General features: G+C 43.6%; 1 protein-coding gene across 12 annotated transcripts in view; it reads right to left on the minus strand.

The window, feature by feature from the left end:
* Positions 1-23,016, minus strand: part of LOC129869534 (exocyst complex component 2-like) — a 196,599-nt gene that overhangs the window by 85,119 nt on the left and 88,464 nt on the right. For 10 of the 12 annotated variants that reach the window (XR_008761965.1, XM_055944020.1, XM_055944014.1 and 7 more), the window contains 10 exons: positions 17,051-17,172; positions 16,425-16,486; positions 16,231-16,311; positions 14,576-14,635; positions 13,442-13,503; positions 13,284-13,350; positions 12,215-12,331; positions 11,529-11,670; positions 5,506-5,561; positions 5,225-5,347 (listed from right to left, as the gene is read on the minus strand). Coding sequence is in view for 11 of the 12 variants with exons in the window: in XM_055944020.1 (XP_055799995.1) it covers positions 5,225-5,347; positions 5,506-5,561; positions 11,529-11,670; positions 12,215-12,331; positions 13,284-13,350; positions 13,442-13,503; positions 14,576-14,635; positions 16,231-16,311; positions 16,425-16,486; positions 17,051-17,172 (892 nt within the window). In the remaining variant the exon portion in view is untranslated. Of the gene's footprint in view, positions 1-5,224; positions 5,348-5,505; positions 5,562-8,447; positions 8,551-11,528; positions 11,671-12,214; positions 12,332-13,283; positions 13,351-13,441; positions 13,504-14,575; positions 14,636-16,230; positions 16,312-16,424; positions 16,487-17,050; positions 17,173-17,346; positions 17,358-23,016 lie in introns of those variants that run through there. The other 2 variants (XM_055944023.1, XM_055944025.1) reach the window with 2 other exon arrangements.

Consider the following 23,016-nt stretch of genomic DNA (forward strand, 5'->3'; position numbering starts at 1 on the left):
CTCCAAATGAGCGTCAATGCCATACAACACTCCTTCCGTGGCTTCCAACTGCTCTTAAACGCTAGCAAAACCAAATGCATGCTTTTCAACCGTTCGCTACCCGCACCCGCCCTCCCGACTAGCATCACTACTCTGGACGGTTCTGACCTAGAACACGTGGACAACTACAAATACCTAGGTGTCTGGCTAGACTGTAAACTCAGCTTCCAGACTCATATCTAAAATCGGCTTTATATTTCACAACAAAGCCTCCTTCACTCACGCCGCCAAACTTACCCTAGTAAAACTGACTATCCTACCGATCCTTGACTTCGGCGATGTCATCTACAAAATAGCTTCCAATAATCTACTCAGCAAATTGAATGCAGTCTATCACAGTGCCATCCGTGTTGTTACCAAAGCGCCTTATACCACCCACCACTGCGACCTGTATGCTCTAGTCGGCTGGTCCTCGCTACATATTAATCGCCAGACCCACTGGCTCCAGGTCATCTACAAGTCTATGCTAGGTAAAGCTCCGCCTTATCTCAGCTCACTGGTCACGATAACAACATCCACCCATAGCACGCGCTCCAGCAGGTATATCTCACTGGTCATCCCCAAAGCCAACACCTCCTTTGGCCGCCTTTCCTTCCAGTTCTCTGCTGCCAGTGACTGGAACGAATTGCAAAAATCGCTGAAGCTGGAGACTTACATTTCCCTCACTATCTTTAAACATCAGCTATCTGAGCAGCTAACCGATCGCTACAGCTGTACATAGTCCATCTGTAAATAGCCCACCCAATCTACCTACCTCATCCCCATATTGTTTTTATTTACTTTGCTGCTCTTTTGCACACCAATATCACTACTTACACACCATCATCTGCTCATCATCATCTGCTCATCTATCACTCCAGTGTTAATCTGCTAAATTGTAATTACTTTGCTACTATGGCCTATTTATTGCCATACCTCCTCATGCCATTTGCACACACTGTATATAGACTTTCTTTTTTGTCTATTGTGTTATTGACTGTACGCTTGTTTATTCCATGTAACTCTGTGTTGTTGTTTCTGTCGCACTGCTTTGCTTTATCTTGGCCAGGTCGCAGTTGTAAATGAGAACTTGTTCTCAACTAGCTTAACTGGTTCCAATGTCCAGTCTCTTGACAACAAGGTTGATGAATTCCGAGCAAGGGTAGCATTCCAGAGAGACAAAAGAGACTGTAACATTCTTTGCTTCACGGAAACATGGCTCACTCGAGACACGCTATTGGAGTCGGTACAGTCAGCCGGTTTCTTCACGCATCGCGCGGACAGAAACAAGCATCTTTCTGGTAAGAAGAGGGGCGTGGGGTATGCCTTATGATTAACGAGACGTGGTGTGATCATAACAACATACAGGAACTCAAGTCCTTCTGTTCACCTGACTTAGAATTCCTCACAATAAAATGTCGACCGCATTATCTACCAAGAGAATTCTCTTCGATTATAATCCCAGCCGCATATATTCCCCCCCAAGCAGACACAGACGGCCCTGAACAAACTTTATTTGACTCTATGTAAACTGGAAACCACATATCCTGAGGCTGCATTCATTGTAGCTGGGGATTTTAACAAGGCTAATCTGAAAACAAGACTCCCTAAATTCTATCAGCATATCGATTGTGCTACCAGGGCTGGTAAAACCCTAGATCATTGTTATTCTAACTTCCGCGACGCATATAAGGCCCTCCCTCGCCCTCTTTTTGGAAAAGATCACCACGACTCCATTTTGTTGCTCCCAGCCTATAGAAAGAGACTAAAACAGGAAGCTCCCGCGCTCAGGTCTGTTCAAAGCTGGTCAAACCAATCGGATTCCACGCTTCAAGATTGCGTCGATCACGTGGATTGGGATATGTTCCGTACTGCGTCAAACAACAACATTGACGAATACGCTGATTCGGTGAGCGAGTTTATTAGCAAGTGCATCGGCGATGTCGTACCCACAGCAACTATTAAAACATTCCCAAACCAGAAACCGTGGATTGATGGCAGCATTCATGCGAAACTGAAAGCGCGAACCACTGCTTTTAACCAGGGCAAGGTGACCGGAAACATGACCGAATACAAACAGTGTAGCTATTCCCTCCGCAAGGCAATCAAACAAGTTAAGCTTCAGTATAGAGACAAAGTAGAGTCACAATTCAACAGCTCAGACACAAGAGGTATGTGGCAGGGTCTACAGTCAATCACGGATTACAAAAAGAAAACGAGCCCCAGACAGACTAAACAACTTCTTTGCTCGCTTTGAGGACAATACAGTGCCACAGACACGGCCCGCTACCAAAACCTGTGGACTCTCCTTCACTGCAGCCGACGTGAGTAAAACATTTAAACGTGTTAATCCTCGCAAGGCTGCAGGCCCAGACGGCATCCCCAGCCGCGTCCTCAGAGCATGCGCAGACCAGCTGGCTGGTGTGTTTACGGACATTGTCAATCAATCCTTATCCCAGTCTGCTGTTCCCACATGCTTCAAGAGGGCCACCATTTTTCCTGTTCCCAAGTAAGCTAAGGTAACTGAGCTAAACGACTACCGCCCCGTAGCACTCACTTCTGTCATCATGAAGTGCTTTGAGAGACTAGTCAAGGACCATATCACCTCCACCCTACCTGACACCCTAGACCCACTCCAATTTGCTTACCGCCCCAATAGGTCCACAGACGACGCAATCGCAACCACACTGCACACTGCCCTAACCCATCTGGACAAGAGGAATACCCATGTGAGAATGCTGTTCATCAACTACAGCTCAGCATTTATTACCATATTACCCTCCAAACTCGTCATCAAGCTCGAGACCCTGGGTCTCGACCCCGCCCTGTGCAACTGGGTACTGGACTTCCTGACTGGCCACCCCCAGGTGGTGAGGGTAGGTAACGACATCTCCACCCCGCTGATCCTCAACACTGGGGCCCCACAAGGGTGCGTTCTGAGCCCTCTCCTGTACACCCTGTTCACCCACGACTGCATGGCCATTCATGCCCCCAACTCAATCATCAAGTTTGCAGTTTGCACTACAGTGGTAGGCTTGATTACCAACAACGACGAGACGGCCTACAAAGAGGAGGTGAGGGCCCTCGGAGTGTGGTGTCAGGAAAATAACTTCACACTCAACGTCAACAAAACAAAGGAGATGATCGTGGACTTCAGGAAACAGCAGAGGGAGCACCCACCTATCCACATCGACGGGACAGTAGTGGAGAGGGTAGTAAGTTTTAAGTTCCTCGGCGTACACATCACGGACACACTGTATTGGTCCACCCACACAGACAGCGTGGTGAAGAAGGTGCAGCAGGAGGCTGAAGAAATTTGGCTTGTCACCAAAAGCACTCACAAACTTTTACAGATCCACAATCGAGAGCATCCTGTCGGGCTGTATCACCGCCTGGTACTGCAACTGCTCCGCCCACAACCGTAAGCCTCTCCAGAGAGTAGTGAGGTCTGCACAACGCATCACTGGGGGCAAACTACCTGCCCTCCAGGACACCTACACCACCGCTGTCACAGGAAGTCCATAAAGATCATCAAGGACAACAACCACCCGAACCACTGCCTGTTCACCCCACTATCATCCAGAAGGCGAGGTCAGTACAGGTGCATCAAAGCGGGGACCGAGAGACTGAAAAACAGCTTCTATCTCAAGGCCATCAGACTGTTAAACAGCCACCACTAACATTGAGTGGCTGCTGCCAACATACTGACTCAACTCCAGCCACTTTAATGAAGGAAAAATTGATGTAAAAAATGTATCACTAGCCACTTTAAACAATGCCACTTTTATATGTTTACATACCCTACATTACTCATCTCATATGTATATACTGTACTCTATACCATCTACTGCATCTTGCCTATGCCGTTCTGTACCATCAGTCATTCATATATTTTTATGTACATATTCTTCATTCTTCATCCATTTACACTTGTGTGTATAAGGTAGTTGTTGTGAAATTGTTAGGTTAGATTACTCATTGGTTATTACTGCATTGTCGGAACTAGAAGCACAAGCATTTCACTACACTCGCATTAACATCTGCTAACCATGTGTATGTGACAAATAAAATTTGATTTGGTTAAATAAAGGTGAAATAAAAATAAATTTAAAAAGCCCTTAAATTGAAATTGAGTGAGTGAGTGAGTGAGTGAGTGAGTGAGTGAGTGAGTGAGTGAGTGAGGGAGCAAGAGAGATGGATAAAGAAAAAATAAATAATGGGTAAATGAGGTTAAAAGGTCCAGTGCAGCAGTTTTTATTTCAATATCAAACATTTTTTAGGTAATAATTAAGTACTTTACTGTAATTAAAATGGTAAAAAAGAAACAAAAATAGCTTCTTCGTAAAGAGCACTTTCTCAAGCAAGAATTTTGCTCGGACTGTCTGGGAGTGGTCTGAGTGGGGAAGGGAAAACTGAAAACTAGCTGGTATTGGCAGAGAGGTTTAGAACTCTCTTTCTTATTGGTCTATTAACTAATTTACTGCCTGATGATGTCACCAGGCAGGCCAAAACTCCATCCCACCAAAACAAGCTGACATTTCTGGCAGTCTTTTTAAACAGCTCTTACACTAAAAGAGCAGTTATCATAATTTCAGTGCAATTCCAACTTCATAGTGTGGAAATATATACTGTATAAAACAGTGACTGCAGTGGGCATTTAATAGAGCACTTTAGGGTAATTTAAAGTATCCTCAGTTTGGGCTGTAGAGTGTACAGTACAGAGTATACCAGTAGCTGGTCTGGTAGAGGTGCTGGGGTTTAGAATCATCAGTAAAAGAGGGTAAATCCCCCCAGTTGGTGGCTCTTCATTTGACGAGAGAGAGAGAGAGAGAGAGAGAGAGAGAGAGAGAGAGAGAGAGAGAGGAGAGGAGAGAGAGAGAGGAGAGAGAGAGAGAGAGAGAGAGAGAGAGAGAGAGAGAGAGAGAGAGAGAGAGAGAGAGAGAGAGAGAGAGAGAGAGAGAGAGAGAGAGAGAGAGAGAGAGAGAGAGAGAGAGAGAGAGGAGAGAGAGAGAGAGAGAGAGAGAGAGAGAGAGAGAGAGAGAGGAGAGAGGAGAGAGAGAGAGAGAGAGAGAGAGAGAGAGAGAGAGAGAGAGAGAGAGAGAGGGAGAGAGAGAGGGAGAGAGAGAGAGAGAGAGAGAGAGAGAGAGAGAGAGAGAGAGAGAGAGAGAGAGAGATCTGAAAGTGTGTGTGTGTGTGTGTGGTGTACCTGTATGGCTCCGTTCATGCTGAAGGATGATACACACTGCATGAGACGGCTCATCTCCTCCGCCACACCATCAACGATTCTAGTCAGAACCCTGGGAACTAGCTCCTTTGACACTGTGAAGACCTGAGAGAGAAAGAGGTGGAGAGAGAGAGGGGTGGGGGGATAACGAGAGAGATCAAACTCTCTCTGTGACTACTGACTGACTGCTCTACTCATTACAGAAGGCCCCCAATAACTTTTGTCATGCATCTCTTCATTATACAGAAAGGTCAATGCCTTACCTCAGCATGAACAGTGATGATGTTGACCAAGGCTTCCTTCAGGTAGTTCCTCACACCTTGGAAAGAAGGTAGTTCCATAATAACGTCAAAACCCGAAACCGATCATATGAAACTGATCCCAGACCTAACACATTTATCAGTTCTCTTTTACTATAAGACTAGACTGAAATGCAGTGGGCGAGGAAAGATTGAAAGTAGTTATTTCTATTGGTAGAGGTTGAGATGAGCCATATAATGTATGTATTCTCCAATCAACCTGGAGAATGGTGGGTGTATAACCTGTAATGGCACCCCTAAGTAGGGGTGTGAACGTTTAAATGTATAAACGAAGTTGGGATCCTTGACGTTAAGAAAAATCCCTAACAACAACATTAAAATCCCAGTTTCCGTGTTATAGTCTAACTAAACAATAGGCTATGAAGGCCTGGGGAAAGTAAACAGCATAGTGGGTAACTTTCCACAACAACTAAAGAGTGTTGAAGAGCAAGGCTCTGGTGACCTGGCTACCACACTGTGAGCAGTGTGAAGTAAACCTGTGCACATGCGCAGATACTGTGTGTGACTGTGAAGTGTTGCATCTTGCTCACCTCAGCATCCTAACCTCTTCACTGACCACAGGCCCTGCTTTACTGAAGTTGCGAGACATTGCAAGCCAAGAAATTGTGAGATACAGCATTCCATTGAGAGATTTGATTGCCAATTGATAGGCCTAGTGCACCGTTCTGACTCTGTCTGCCTGGTGGCCGTCCTACCTATACTGTGTCCATCTCCTCTGTCAATTCAATTAAATTCTGTCTCTGTCCCTCGCTATGAAAGATGCGAGTGTTTGTGTTCTCGGAAGTACAGCAACAAGTCAGTCTCCTCCGTTCCAAAATTACTGAATCTTAACACTTAGAAATGGGAGTTGACACTGGAGTCAACATGCAACGAGTCGAGAAATACTTTTTGAGTCGACTCTCCACTACTACGTTATCATGGTTAACAGTTGGAAACATTTCAGAGAAAGGCAAGCAACAGCAGTGAAGTCCTGTATGGCAATACTTTGAGAAGTTAAATGAGAAGTAAATGCAAACTTTGCAAGGTGGAATTTAGGTACCGTAATGGTAGTACAGGTGCAATGCTTAACCATCTGAAAGGGATACACCATAATACCCGTACCGTTGCTGGCAGCAGCACAGCTGCATTGTGAATTCACATGGAATTTAATAAAAAAAATCTTAGCATTTTAACAAATGGCCGTTTAAATGTTAAGAAAACTTTTCCATTTGTCATATCCCCAATGTCAAGATGAGAAGACAATATAATAAATATAAATGAGATGATTGTCTGGTGCTGAAGATGAATTTAAAGATGAATACTTCCAGGGGGCAAGAGTGTTACTACGAGAAAACAAAAAGACCAAAACCAGTGAAGGTTGTCTTCCTCTGTTTCCACTGGCAATGCAGGCCTCAGCATACACACACCAGTTACCCACATGTTTAGCCAGTGAAAGTATCATATCCTATTCCTTATAGCTGTGGTTAATAAGCCCAAATGTTCCTGTTTCACTATTAGCGGAACACACAAAATCGTAAAAGGCACCACTTTTTCTCCCTGGAACATTGAGGAGCATAGGGGAGTGGGGCTATGCTCCTCTGAGCGCACACACACACTTCCTGTTTTAAGGTACGTAAACCACACACAAGTGTCACCTGTGCACAGCCTCATAGCACATCCGTGTGTACGTGTGTGTGTGTGTGTGTGTGTGTGTGTGCATACACACACCCAAAACCACAGACCAGAATGATATATGTCCATGTCACTGCTAACATCACTTCAATTTAGAGAGTGTGTGTATGAATGTAAGTATGAAGAATTCACTGAAGATTCAGGGTTTAACATTTCCTACAAGGAGCTCCCCCACCCACAACAACAGGGCCGGGACGATACCAGTACTGCGATACTCGTCAGTATCGTGGAAATGAAACAAAACAGGAAGTGGATTTAACTTCTTTAGGAAAAGAGCCCTAATGTTGGAAACAAACATTATGTTGTCATCCAGAGTCACATGTATTTATTTTCCCAGCTACAGCATACTATATTTTACATACAGCAGGTTTTTAAAGGACTAAAAATGTTGATCTGCTTCCTGTTTTAATTTGCCATGGTAAAAATATTGTGATACTGGTATCATCACAGCCCTAATACAGAGTAGACTAAGAGTAGACTGTATGTGAAGTTGTGAACATCAGGCTAAGCACATCCAAGCACTGTTCATCGTAAAACTTCAGGACACACAGAGACATTTAGTTAGTGCTGAGTGATTAGTGCTTTTTGAGGTTGGTTCGGTTTCGGTTCGATTATGAACAAATAAATCACGGTTTTCGATTTCCTTAATTATTAATGTTTTCATTAAATGCACTATGGATTATGTGGGTTGAATGTCATGATGGTAGTGACTGCCCATTTCTGCTAATCATTTATTAACCATAATTTATTCACATTAATTTACTTTAATAAAATATTTGGTTTATTTGATGACTTTATTATTTAATTCCAAGTCATCATCTCTATAGAGCTTCTGCATATGATGTCTGACAAAATCACTATTTTACTATTATACTGACGGGCAGACCACAGGGAGGAGGTAAGTAAACTGGTTTTGTGGTGCCAGGACAACAAACTCTCCCTCAACATCAGCAAAGCAAAGGAGTTGTTGACTTCAGGAAGCAGAGGAGGGAACATGCCCTGATCCACATCAAGGGGACTGCAGTAGAGAGGGTCAGCAGTTTTAAGTTTCACTGCGTCCAGATCACAGAGGATTTGTCATGGACCAACAACACCACCACTCTTGTCAAGAGGGTGCAACAGCGTCTCTACTTCCTAAGGCAGCTAAAGAAAATCGGCAAGTCACCCTGGGTCTCCTCCAAATACTACCTCTGCACCATCGAGAGCGTCCTTACCGGTTGCATCACAGCCTGGTACAGGAATTGCTCTGTCCACGACCACAAGTCCATCCAGTGTGTGGTGAAGAAGGTCCAATGCATCACTGAGACCGTGCTCCCACCCATCCAGGACATCTACTTGAAACGGTGCATGAGGAAGTCCCGCAGCACCATCAAGGACTCCACACACCCCAGCCACGAGCAGTTCACACCTTTACCACCGGGCAGGCATTGGAGCATGAAGTCTGATAGAAACCGTCTCTGAGACTGTTGGTATCTACAAGCCATCAGACTGCTGAACACTTGAACTGGACTGACCACCTGCTCGGATTCTCCGCACCTTAGCACACATGCGCTCACTCGCTAACTCATCCACTCACTCACACACATACATATACACAACCAGTCAAAAGTTAGGACACACCTGCGCATTCAAGGATTTTTCTGATTTTTTAAAACTATTTTCTACATTGTATAATAATAGTGAAAACATCAAAACTATGACATAATACATATGGAATCAATAACACATAAGTAACAAAAAATGTTAAACAAATCAAAACATATTTTAGATTATTCAAAGTAGCCACCCTTTGCCTTGACAGTTTTGCATACTTGGCATTCTCTCAACCAGCTTCATGTGGAATGCTTTTCCAACAGTCTTGAAGGAGTTCCCACATATGCTGAGCACTGTTTGCTGCTTTTCCTTCACGCTGCGATCCAACTTATCCCAAACCATCTCAATTAGGTTGAGGTCAGGTTTGTGGAGGCCAGGTCATCTGATGCAGCACCATCACTCTCCTTCTTGGTCAAATAGCCCTTCCACAATCTGGAGGTGTGTTTTGGGTCATTGTCCTGTTGAAAAAGAAATTATAGTCCCACTAAGCGCAAACCAGATGGGATGGCATATCGCTGCAGAATAACTGTGCCTTGAATTCTAAATAAATACCAGACGGTGTCACTAGCAAAGCAGCCCCACACCATCACACCTCCTCCTCCATGCTTCACGGTAGGAACCACACATATGGATATCATCCGTTCACCTACTCTGCGTCTCACAGAGACACAGCGGTTGGAACCAAAAATCTCAAATTTGGACTCATCAGACCAAAGGACAGATTTCTACTGGTCTAATGTCCATTGCTCGTGTTTCTTGGCCAAAGCAAGTCTCTTATTCTTATTTCATGTCCTTTAGTAGTGGTTTCTTTGCAGCAATTGGATCATGAAGGCCTGATTCACGCAGTCTCCTCTGAAAAGTTGATGTTGAGATGTGTCTGTTACTTGAACTCTGTGAAGCATTTATTTGGGCTGCAATCTGAGGTGCAGTTAACTCTAATGAACTTATCCTCTGCAGCTGAGGTAACACTGGGTCTTTCTTTCCTGTGGCGGTCCTCATGAGAGCTAGTTTCATCATAGTGTTTGATGGTTTTTGCAACTGAACTTGAAGAAACTTTCAATCTGGAAAACTGACATTTTCCAGATTGACTGACCTTCATGTCTTAAAGTAATGATGGACTGTCGCTTCTCTATGCTTATTTGAGCTGTTCTTGCCATAATATGGACTTGGTCTTTTACCAAATAGGGCTGTCTTCTGTATACCACCCCCCTACCTTGTCACAACACAACTGATTGGCTCAAACACATTAAGGAAAGAGATTCCACAAATTAACTTTTAACAAGGTATACATGTTAATGGAACTACATTTCAGGTGACTACCTCATAAAGCTGGTTCAGAGAATGCCAAGAGTGTACAAAGCTGTCATCAATGCAAAATGTGGCTACTTTGAATAATTGTTTAACACTTTTTTGGTTTGTATATGATTCCATATGTGTTATTTCATACTTTTGATGTCTTTACTATTATTCTACAATGTAGAAAATAGTAAAAATAAAGAAAAACCTTTGAATGAGTAGGTGTGTCCAAACTTTTGACTGGTACTGTACATTCATGCTACACACACATCACAACTGCTGCTGCCAGACTCTTATTATGATTGCTAAATAGTGCACAATTTAAACACTTGCCCCCATCAATCCCAGCTTTTCCAAAACATGTGTAAATATTGGACTATAAATTGTGCCTTCATGTATTATACGAATCCTAAAATGTTTATTATATTCTACTGAGCCATTTACTTTATGTTCATATTCTTATCTTTTATCATTTCTTATTGTTGTTGGCTTGTGGAGAAGGAACCTGAAAGTAAGGATTTCATTGGACAGTGTATACCATGTGTATCCTGTACCTTGAAACTTTAGCATTGGCTCGTGAAACTACCACTAACTTCCTTCATACTGGACGCAGAGACATATGGTATTCTGTTGAAGCTAGCGATATTCATAAAATAATTTTGCAGAACCCCTGCAGTGCCTCTATGGAACCTTAGGGGGCTGCAGATCCCAGTTTGAAAACCTCTGCCATAATGTTCCCCAGACAGCCATAAGGTTTATTGCTTTTGGAGATAAGCCCAAGAGGCTAGATAGGTCAAGGGTTATTATGGGTAAACCCCCCTCTCTCTGTTACATCTGTGGCTTGGTGGAAGAACTCGACATTACGAATGCAATCTCCACAAACGTCTGGGAAACTGAGTTTAAAAGTCTATTGCAGTATACAGGTGGTTAATCTGTGTTGGTTTGAATACTGGCCTCAGTCCATAATGTCCTGTGATTAAGGTGCGTAAAAAGGTGTGCAGTTGCGCCAATGGACGTAGACAGGGTAGATCAAATCAAATCACATTTGTCACATGCTTGGTAAACAACAGGTGTAGACTAACAGTGAAACGCTTACTTACGGGCCCTTCCCAACAATGCAAAGAAAAAAAATTATTACAATTCTAGAAATACATTTCTGTGTACCTGCAGGTGTACTGTAAATAAGAATTTGTTCTTAACTGACTTGCCTAGTTAAATAAAGGTTATATAAAATAAATCAAAGAGACAGCGTATATGTCTCTGTGTGTGTGTGTGTGTGTGTGTGTGTGTGTGTGTGTGTGTGTGTGTGTGTGTGTGTGTGTGTGTGTGTGTGTGTGTGTGTGTGTGTGTGTGTGTGTGTGTGTGAGTGTGTGTGTGTGTGTGAGAGAGAGAGTGTGTGTTTGTACCTGTAGGTGTACTACAGTCCCTCCAGTCGAAGTATCCAGCGTAGATGCCTGGTTCTAGGGATCCTACGATGGGATCTGACTTCCTCTCGATGTAGGCATCAAACAGACTCTCATCCAGCTCCTTCACTGCATCCACACTCACCTGGAAATAGAGGTAGAGACAAACCTAATCAACACCTGTACACAGCTACACAGACACTCACCTGGGAGCAGAGGAGAGAGACATCAATCAAATTTCAATGAAATGTACTTAGAAATCTATTCTTACATCAGCAGCTGTCCCAAAGTGCTTTTACAGGAACTTGATTTATGTTCTTATAGTCACAATATAGATCCTGGTTTTGAACCAACTGCTTACAGGCCATGTTTCTAAAAAAACACAAGCCGTTTACCTGTTTTTACAGGAACAGCCAACCAATATCTGTCTGTATGAGTGTGTGTATGAGAGAGAAGGAGACTGACTCAGAGATCTGACCTTTAGCTGTTTAAAGAGAAAGAGAGAGTAATCGTTCTGCCCCAAAATATCATTTCTCATCAACTCATTGGTGACAAATCTTCTTCTTCAAAGAACACCAAAAACTAAACACCAAAACATCTAAGGAGCCAGTTAACTGTTTGCTGTTTCTGACAGTTAACTGTGTGTGTGTCTGTTTGTGTCTGTCTTTGTGTGTGTCCTCTCTACTAACCTGTGTGATCTTGTCAGTCCCGGTGAAGCCGTGTTTCTCAAAGTGTTCAGCCATGTTAAGGAAGGTGTGCTTCTCCAGGTACTGACAGTTACTCAGGATGATCAGCAGACGCTGCTCCTATAGAGAGAAAGAGATGCACACACACACACACACACACAGAGACAAAGTTCAGGATGTTGGATTTGTTATGTTGAGTGATGGTTTCTGAGCATCTGTTAGTTAATCTCATCATTGACACCATCCCTGTTTTACTGGAATTGACAAAAATTCTGTTTTACTCCATACTACACACTGGGTTTTCTTCAATGATTCAAGGTCAATTATAACAGTTACCTCACTGACAACCTCACTGACAGGATTAGTGTAACGGGTAGTGTTCACTCCTAAAAGAGGAGAGGAGAGGTTCTGGTCTTAATAGACAATCTCAAATAATTTGGTTACTTTGGCAACTCCTTTTATTATAAGAATTCTAGTCTTCTTCTATTATTTTTCAACACTTCCAGTCTCTGTAGACCATGTCAATCTATGGCCTACCAGCCCACCGTCTCTCTGAGGCCTTACTGTATTTCAGTGAGATGTTTGGTACTCCATATGATAATGTCTTAAGGTGGTCCTGTAGGCCTGAACTCTGGCATGTGCCCTGAATATTGTCTGGCTGTCTCACCGACTCAGCCCTGCTAGAGATCAGAGATCAGGGGAAACCCCATCTGCACCCTGCTCTATTTCCCTTTACCAAAAACTCCCCTTGCTCTTCCTCCCCCTCCTCTCCTCTCCTCTCCCCTTCACTACACACCCAGGCACATTCACTCTCATCTGGACACATATACAGTAAATTAGGTTGTGTCTGCTTCCTGTCCACAACCAGGAAACAGCATCATAACAGATTGGTTTGGTTTACCAGTGAAGGAGATACACGTGTGTGTGGGTGTGTAGGGGGGTTAGATTGTAAGAAAAATAACCTTCATTGAGAATGCTCATTGACATTGGCAATCCTGTAGTGTGAGATTGAGGTAGATTGAGTTCAATTGAGGCCTGTAGTCTCAGTCTGAGAAAATTCAGATTTTCTTACCGGTGTTGCACAGAAGTCTTCCTGAAGGCCACTGAATGGGTCTGGAGAGGCAAGGTCCACTGATATACTGAGAATACACACACACATACAGAGTTCAAAAACACACTAAGGCAGACACACAAATTGACACTGGATGCAAAGTCCCTGCCTGTACTCACTGTGAAGTGTTGATGTCTCCATCTGTTTTATTGCTCAGCTGCTCCAGGCAGCTGACAAACACCTGGAAGAGATGTTACAGGTCAGTGTCACAGAGAAAGGTCAGTGTCACAGAGACAGGTCAGTGTCACAGAGACTGGTCAGTCACTCAGACATCAGTAACAGTCAACTATATTAAAAAGGAGTGGGGTGAATGGACTGCACTGTAAACCTACAGTAAACTACATATAACAGGGGTCGGCAACAGGCAGCCCGTGGGCCAAAACCACCCTGCAAGGAAATTGTTTGTTGTAAAGAAAATAGTAATGTGATCGTATCTCAATGTAATCAAGGTATAAAATTATATTTTTTATTTGAAATACAATCTCTTTTTGGGCTTAGTTGTGGTCAATTTTCAGTGTTCAAATTATTAGAATTATATTCAGCACGCGGCTGAATGTAGTTGCCTACCCCTGACCTATAATCTGTAGGGATTCCTATGGTGTAATCCTAGTCGCGTATCTACTCTGTACCATACAGTACCTTATTGATCTCCTTAGAGCTTTTTCACCTGCTCTCGAACCTGCTCAGAAAGTACAAGTCTACAATAATTAATACATTTCAACTGAAATTGTGCACTGTAGACCTACAGTAAACTGTAGATATTCCTATGGCGAAATATGATGTAATCCTTATCTTTACTCTATAGTACTATACCTTCATGATCTTCTCACAGAGCTTCCTGGTCCATTCCTGCTACAAAGGTAAAAGGCTACAATAATCTAAGGGCCGGTTTCCCGGACATAGATGAAGCTTAATCCAGTACTAAAAAGCATTCTTAATGGAGATTCTCCATTGAAGGTGCCTTTTCAGTCCAGGACTAGTCTTAATCTGTGTCCGGGAAACCGTTCCTAAATGTCTACTGAATTTGAGCATTGTAGCAATAAACTACCTGTGACCTGTAGGAGTCCCTTCACTAGAGTGAAATATACTGTAAACCTATTCTCTTGTGACAGTAGTACCATAAATTCATGCTAACTACAGTACCAGTAAACTGAAGGGATTACTATGTGGAACTATACTGTAATCTTAATCTCTATTCTGTATTATTGTGGTGAAATATAGTGTAAACCTAGTCTGTAGTGACTGTACAGTACCCTCATGATGTCCACACAGAGCTCTGAGGCTTGATCTTGGGCCTGATCCAATTGGAGGATCTGAAGACAGGAGAGGAAGGTGAGACAGCAGCTATCACGCAGTAATGTGGTCCAATACACCACCATTCATACTGAACAAAAATATAAATACAACATGTAAAGTGTTGGTCCCATGTTTCATGAGCTGAAAAAAACAAGATCCCAAAAATGTTCCTTGCGCACAAAAAGCTTATTTCTCTCCAATTTTGTGCACAAATTTGTTTACATCCCTGTTAGTGAGCATTTCTCCTTTGCCAAGATAATCTATCCACCTGACAGGTGTGGCATATCAAGAAGCTGAATAAACAGCATGATCATTACACAGGTGTACCTTGTGCTGCGGACAATAAAAGGCCACTCTAAAATGTGCAGATTTGTCACACAACCCAAGCCACAGATTTCTCAAGTTGAAGGAGCACGCAATTGGCATGCTGACTGCCGGAATGTCCACCAGAGCTGTTGCCAGATAATTTAATGTTAATTTCTCTACCATAAGCCGCCTCCAACATCGTTTTAAAGAATTTGTCAGTACATCCAACCGGCCTCACAACCGCAGACCACGTGTAACCACGCCAGCCCAGTACCTCCACATCTGGCTTCTTCATCTATGGGATAGTCTGAGTCCAGCCACCAGGACAGCTGATGAAATTGTTGGTTTGTACAACCGAATCATATCTGCACAAACTGTCAGAAACCATCTCAGGGAAGCTCATCTGCATGTTCGTCGTCCTCACCAGGGTCTTGACCTGACTGCAGTTTGGCGTCATAACCGACTTCAGTGGGCAAATGCTCACATTCGATTGCCACTGGCATGCTGGAGAAGCGTGCTCTTCGCGGATGAATCCGGTTTCAACTGTACCGGGCAGATGGCAGACAGCGTGTATGGTGTCGTGTGGGCGAGCGGCTTTCTGATGTCAATGTTGTGAACAGAGTGCCCCATGGTGGCGATGGGGTTATGGTATGGGCAGGCATAAGCTATGGACAACGAACACAATTGCATTTTATCGATGGCCATTTGAATGAACAGAGATACCATGATGAGATCGTGACGCCAATTGTCATGCCATTCATCCACCGCCATCACCTGTTTCAGCATGATAATGCATGGCCCCATGTCACAAGGATCTCTACACAATTACTGGAAGTTGAACATCTCCCAGTTCTTCCATGGCCTGCATACTCACCAGACATTGAGCATGTTTTGGATGCTCTGGATCGATGTGCACGACAGCGTGTTCCAGTTCCCACATTCCACAAGCCACAATCAACAGCCTGATCAACTCCACGCAAAGGAGACGTGTCGTGCTGCATGAGGCAAAAGGTGGTCACACCAGATACGGACTGGTTCTCTGATCCACGCCCCTACCATATTTATTAAGGTATCTGTGACCACCAGATGCATATCTGTAATCCCAGTCAAGTGAAATCCATAGATTAGAGCCTAATGAATGTATTTAAATTGACTGATGTCCTTATATGAACTGTAACCCAGTAAAATCTTAGAAATTGTTGCATGTTGCGTTTATATGATTGTTCAGTGCAATTCACATACATAAATACAGTAGTTCACAAAGATGAATGAGGTTCTGTTATAGTGTATAGTATGTGTTCCTTACATTGACCTCCCCAGGTTTGGTCTCCATGGGTTCTTTGAGTGACTGCAGCATCTGCACCATGCACTGCTCAAACTGGGCTGGCTGCACACGTCATAACACACAAATCAGATATATAGATTATACCATGTCATATTTTTCATCATATCTTACTATATAATAAATCATGATATATCACATAGTAAATATAGCTTTACCAAGCTGGTGATTCCTTCATTGTCTACGACCCAGTCCTCTTTCTCTGCAAGCCTTTTGACATCTGACAAAATGCATACACCAATATAAATCACTATAGGGGCAACAAATGTGTGCTTTCACATTTCACATTATTTTTGATCACTATCAAATTAAATAATGGTACTACATACTCGTGAACAAGTGAAGAGCCATGATCAGTTCACATGGCATTTTAAATAGAACTGTTTGGTGGAAGACCACAAAAGAAAGTGAAATGACCCTCTAAACTAGTGAATGACTACCTTCAAAACCACATGAGCTGTTATTATCAACCTGAGTTTCTATAGATCTAGGGCCACAGTCAGAATGACCAACAGAGTTTAACCACAAAACCCCCTTTCACAAACACTTTCTCTTTCACTAACCTCACCTTACCTAACCCACCTCTGCCCCTTTCTCCATCTCTCTCCTTCTTCTGCCCCTTTCTTCCAGACAGTAATGTCTCAGGTCCCCTTTCCTCTTCCTTCATCCCCTCTCCTCCCTCCCATATCTCCTTCTCTCTCATTCTTTGCGGTGTGGTGCAGGGAGACCTGTAGACAGTGATGTCTCAGTTCCCATCCCCTCCCTCCCTCCCCTCCTCCCTCACCCTCTGCGGTGTGGTGCAGGGTGACCAGTAGACAGTGGTGTCTCAGCTCCAACAGTAGATCCTGGATCACCTGCAGCAGATCATTAGGGATCTCCAGAGCAACCAGGGCTTCAAAAATTATTCTGAGAGACGAGAGAGACGAGAGAGAGGCGAGACGAGAGAGAGGAGAGATGAGAGATGAGAGCGAGAAAGAGAATGTTGTAGTGGAGGAGGGATTGGGGTTCTGGAATATGGGGGATAAAGTCATTGACACACACATGCTCGCACAAACACACACTAGAGTGAGGTGTCCATACCTGACAGTGTGTATGACACTAGAGTGAGGTGTCCATACCTGACAGTGTGTACGACACTAGAGTGAGGTGTCCATACGTGACAGTGTGTATAACACTAGAGTGTGGTGTCCATACGTGACAGTGTGTATAACACTAAAGTGAGGTGTCCATACATGACAGTGTGTATAACACTAAAGTGAGGTGTCCATACGTGACAGTGTGTATAACACTAAAGTGAGGTGTCCATACATGACAGTGTGTATAACACTAAAGTGAGGTGTCCATACGTGACAGTGTGTATAACACTAAAGTGAGGTGTCCATACGTGACAGTGTGTATAACACTAAAGTGAGGTGTCCATACGTGACAGTGTGTATAACACTAAAGTGAGGTGTCCATACGTGACAGTGTGTATAACACTAAAGTGAGGTGTCCATACCTGACAGTGTGTATAACACTAGAGTGAGGTGTCCATACGTGACAGTGTGTATAACACTAAAGTGAGGTGTCCATACGTGACAGTGTGTATAACACTAAAGTGAGGTGTCCATACCTGACAGTGTGTATAACACTAGAGTGAGGTGTCCATACGTGACAGTGTGTATAACACTAAAGTGAGGTGTCCATACGTGACAGTGTGTATAACACTAAAGTGAGGTGTCCATACGTGACAGTGTGTATAACACTAGAGTGAGGTGTCCATACGTGACAGTGTGTATAACACTAGAGTGAGGTGTCCATACGTGACAGTGTGTATAACACTAAAGTGAGGTGTCCATACGTGACAGTGTGTATAACACTAGAGTGAGGTGTCCATACGTGACAGTGTGTATAACACTAGAGTGAGGTGTCCATACGTGACAGTGTGTATAACACTAGAGTGAGGTGTCCATACGTGACAGTGTGTATAACACTAGAGTGAGGTGTCCATACGTGACAGTGTGTATAACACTAGAGTGAGGTGTCCATACGTGACAGTGTGTATAACACTAAAGTGAGGTGTCCATACGTGACAGTGTGTATAACACTAGAGTGAGGTGTCCATACGTGACAGTGTGTATAACACTAGAGTGAGGTGTCCATACGTGACAGTGTGTATAACACTAGAGTGAGGTGTCCATACGTGACAGTGTGTATAACACTAGAGTGAGGTGTCCATACGTGACAGTGTGTATAACACTAGAGTGAGGTGTCCATACGTGACAGTGTGTATAACACTAGAGTGAGGTGTCCATACGTGACAGTGTGTATAACACTAAAGTGAGGTGTCCATACGTGACAGTGTGTATAACACTAAAGTGAGGTGTCCATACGTGACAGTGTGTATAACACTAAAGTGAGGTGTCCATACATGACAGTGTGTATAACACTAAAGTGAGGTGTCCATACGTGACAGTGTGTATAACACTAAAGTGAGGTGTCCATACGTGACAGTGTGTATAACACTAGAGTGAGGTGTCCATACGTGACAGTGTGTATGACACTAGAGTGAGGTGTCCATACGTGACAGTGTGTATAACACTAAAGTGAGGTGTCCATACATGACAGTGTGTATAACACTAAAGTGAGGTGTCCATACGTGACAGTGTGTATAACACTAGAGTGAGGTGTCCATACGTGACAGTGTGTATAACACTAGAGTGAGGTGTCCATACGTGACAGTGTGTATAACACTAAAGTGAGGTGTCCATACGTGACAGTGTGTATAACACTAAAGTGAGGTGTCCATACGTGACAGTGTGTATAACACTAAAGTGAGGTGTCCATGCATGACAGTGTGTATAACACTAAAGTGAGGTGTCCATACGTGACAGTGTGTATAACACTAGAGTGAGGTGTCCATACGTGACAGTGTGTATAACACTAAAGTGAGGTGTCCATACGTGACAGTGTGTATAACACTAGAGTGAGGTGTCCATACGTGACAGTGTGTATAACACTAGAGTGAGGTGTCCATACGTGACAGTGTGTATAACACTAAAGTGAGGTGTCCATACGTGACAGTGTGTATAACACTAAAGTGAGGTGTCCATACGTGACAGTGTGTATAACACTAGAATGAGGTGTCCATACCTGACAGTGTGTATAACACTAGAGTGAGGTGTCCATACGTGACAGTGTGTACGACACTAGAGTGAGGTGTCCATACGTGACAGTGTGTATAACACTAGAGTGAGGTGTCCATACGTGACAGTGTGTATAACACTAGAGTGAGGTGTCCATACCTGACAGTGTGTATAACACTAGAGTGAGGTGTCCATACGTGACAGTGTGTATAACACTAGAGTGAGGTGTCCATACCTGACAGTGTGTATAACACTAGAGTGAGGTGTCCATACGTGACAGTGTGTATAACACTAGAGTGAGGTGTCCATACCTGACAGTGTGTATAACACTAAAGTGAGGTGTCCATACGTGACAGTGTGTATAACACTAAAGTGAGGTGTCCATACGTGACAGTGTGTATAACACTAGAGTGAGGTGTCCATACGTGACAGTGTGTATAACACTAGAGTGAGGTGTCCATACGTGACAGTGTGTATAACACTAAAGTGAGGTGTCCATACATGACAGTGTGTATAACACTAGAGTGAGGTGTCCATACGTGACAGTGTGTATAACACTAAAGTGAGGTGTCCATACCTGACAGTGTGTATAACACTAAAGTGAGGTGTCCATACATGACAGTGTGTATAACACTAGAGTGAGGTGTCCATACGTGACAGTGTGTATAACACTAGAGTGAGGTGTCCATACCTGACAGTGTGTATAACACTAAAGTGAGGTGTCCATACGTGACAGTGTGTATAACACTAAAGTGAGGTGTCCATACGTGACAGTGTGTATAACACTAAAGTGAGGTGTCCATACGTGACAGTGTGTATAACACTAAAGTGAGGTGTCCATACGTGACAGTGTGTATAACACTAGAGTGAGGTGTCCATACCTGACAGCGTGTATCAAAAAAAAAAAATGTAGTTGTCAAATGCGCCGAATACAATACAAGGTGTAGACCTTACAGTCAAATGCTTTCTTACAAGCCCTTAACAAACAGTGCAGTTTTAAGAAAAATATGTGTTAAGTAAAAAAAATAGCTGGGTAAAAAATAAGAAATAAAAGCAACAAATAATTAAAGAGCAGCAGTAAAATAACAATAGCGAGGCTATATAGAGGGGCTACCGTTACAGAGTCAATGTGGAGGCTATATAGAGGGGCTACCGTTACAGAGTCAATGTGGAGGCTATATAGAGGGGCTACCGTTACAGAGTCAATGTGGAGGCTATATAGAGGGGCTACCGTTACAGAGTCAATGTGGAGGCTATATAGAGGGGCTACCGTTACAGAGTCAATGTGGAGGCTATATAGAGGGGCTACCGTTACAGAGTCAATGTGGAGGCTATATAGAGGGGCTACCGTTACAGAGTCAATGTGGAGGCTATATAGAGGGGCTACCGTTACAGAGTCATCGTGGAGGCTATATAGAGGGGCTACCGTTACAGAGTCAATGTGGAGGCTATATAGAGGGGCTACCGTTACAGAGTCAATGTGGAGGCTATATAGAGTGGCTACCGTTACAGAGTCAATGTGGAGGCTATATAGAGGGGCTACCATTACAGAGTCAATATGGAGGCTATATAGAGGGGCTACCGTTACAGAGTCAATGTGGAGGCTATATAGAGGGGCTACCGTTATAGAGTCAATGTGGAGGCTATATAGAGGGGCTACCGTTACAGAGTCAATGTGGAGGCTATATAGAGGGGCTACCATTACAGAGTCAATGTGGAGGCTATATAGAGGGGCTACCGTTACAGAGTCAATGTGGAGGCTATATAGAGGGGCTACCGTTACAGAGTCAATGTGGAGGCTATATAGAGGGGCTACCGTTACAGAGTCAATGTGGAGGCTATATAGAGGGGCTACCGTTACAGAGTCAATGTGGAGGCTATATAGAGGGGCTACCGTTACAGAGTCAATGTGGAGGCTATATAGAGGGGCTACCGTTACAGAGTCAATGTGGAGGCTATATAGAGGGGCTACCGTTACAGAGTCAATGTGGAGGCTATATAGAGGGGCTACCGTTACAGAGTCAATGTGGAGGCTATAAAGAGGGGCTACCGTTACAGAGTCAATGTGGAGGCTATATAGAGGGGCTACCGTTACAGAGTCAATGTGGAGGCTATATAGAGGGGCTACCGTTACAGAGTCAATGTGGAGGCTATATAGAGGGGCTACCGTTACAGAGTCAATGTGGAGGCTATATAGAGGGGCTACCGTTACAGAGTCAATGTGGAGGCTATATAAAGGGGCTACCGTTACAGAGTCAATGTGAAGGCTATATAGAAGGGCTACCGTTACAGAGTCAATGTGGAGGCTATATAGAGGGGCTACCGTTACAGAGTCAATGTGGAGGCTATATAGAGGGGCTACCGTTACAGAGTCAATGTGGAGGCTATATAGAGGGGCTACCGTTACAGAGTCAGTGAAGGCTATATAAAGGGGCTACCGTTATAGAGTCAATGTGGAGGCTATATAGAAGGGCTACCGTTACAGCGTCAATGTGGAGGCTATATAGAGGGGCTACCGTTACAGAGTCAATGTGGAGGCTATATAGAGGGGCTACCGTTACAGAGTCAATGTGCGGGGGCACCTATTAGTCGAGGTAACATGTACAGTTGAAGTCGGAGTCTACATACACCTTAGCCAAATACATTTAAACTCAGTTTCACAATTCCTGACATTTAATCCTAGTAAAAATTCTTAGGTCAGTTAGAATTTTAAGAATGGGAAATGTCAGAATAATAGTAGAGAGAATGATTTATTTCAGCTTTTATTTATTTCATCACATTCCCAGTGGGTCAGAAATTTACATACACTCAATTTGTATTTGGTAGCATTGTCTTTAACCTGTTTAACTTGGATCAAACGTTTCGGGTAGCCTTCCACAAGCTTCCTACAATAAGTTGGGTGAATTTTGGCACATTCATCCTGACAGATCTGGTGTAACTGAGTCAGGTTTGCAGGCCTCCTTGCTCACACACGCTTTTTTCAGTTCTGCCCACACATTTTTTATGGGATTGAGGTCAGGGCTTTGTGATGGCCATTCCAATACCTTGACTTTGTTGTCCTTAAGCCATTTTGCCACAACTTTGGAAGTATGCTTGGGGTCATTCTCCATTTGGAAGACCCATTTGCGACCAATCTTAACTTCTTGACTGATGTCTTGAGATGTTGCTTCAATATATCCACATAATTTTCCTTCCTCATGATGCCAACTATTTTGTGAAGTGCACCAGTCCCTCCTGCAGCAAAGCACCCCCACAACATGACGCTGCCACCCACGTGCTTCACGGTCGGGATGGTGTTCTTCGGCTTGCAAGCCTCCCCCTTTTTCTCCAAACATAACGATAGTCATTATGGCCAAACAGTTCTATTTTTGTTTCATCAGACCAGAGGACATTTCTCCAAAAAGTACGATCTTTGTCCCCATGTGCAGTTGCAAACCGTAGTCTGGCTTTTTTATGGCGGTTTTGGAGCAGTGGCTTCTTCCTTGCTGAGCGGCCTTTCAGGTTATGTCGATATAGGACTCGTTTTACTGTGGATATAGATACATTTGTACCTGTTTTCTCCAGCATCTTCACAAGGTCCTTTACTGTTGTTCTGGGATTGATTTGCGCTTTTCGCACCAAAGTA

Source organism: Salvelinus fontinalis, chromosome 14, assembly GCF_029448725.1.
Source record: "Salvelinus fontinalis isolate EN_2023a chromosome 14, ASM2944872v1, whole genome shotgun sequence".
Classification (NCBI taxonomy): domain Eukaryota; kingdom Metazoa; phylum Chordata; class Actinopteri; order Salmoniformes; family Salmonidae; genus Salvelinus; species Salvelinus fontinalis.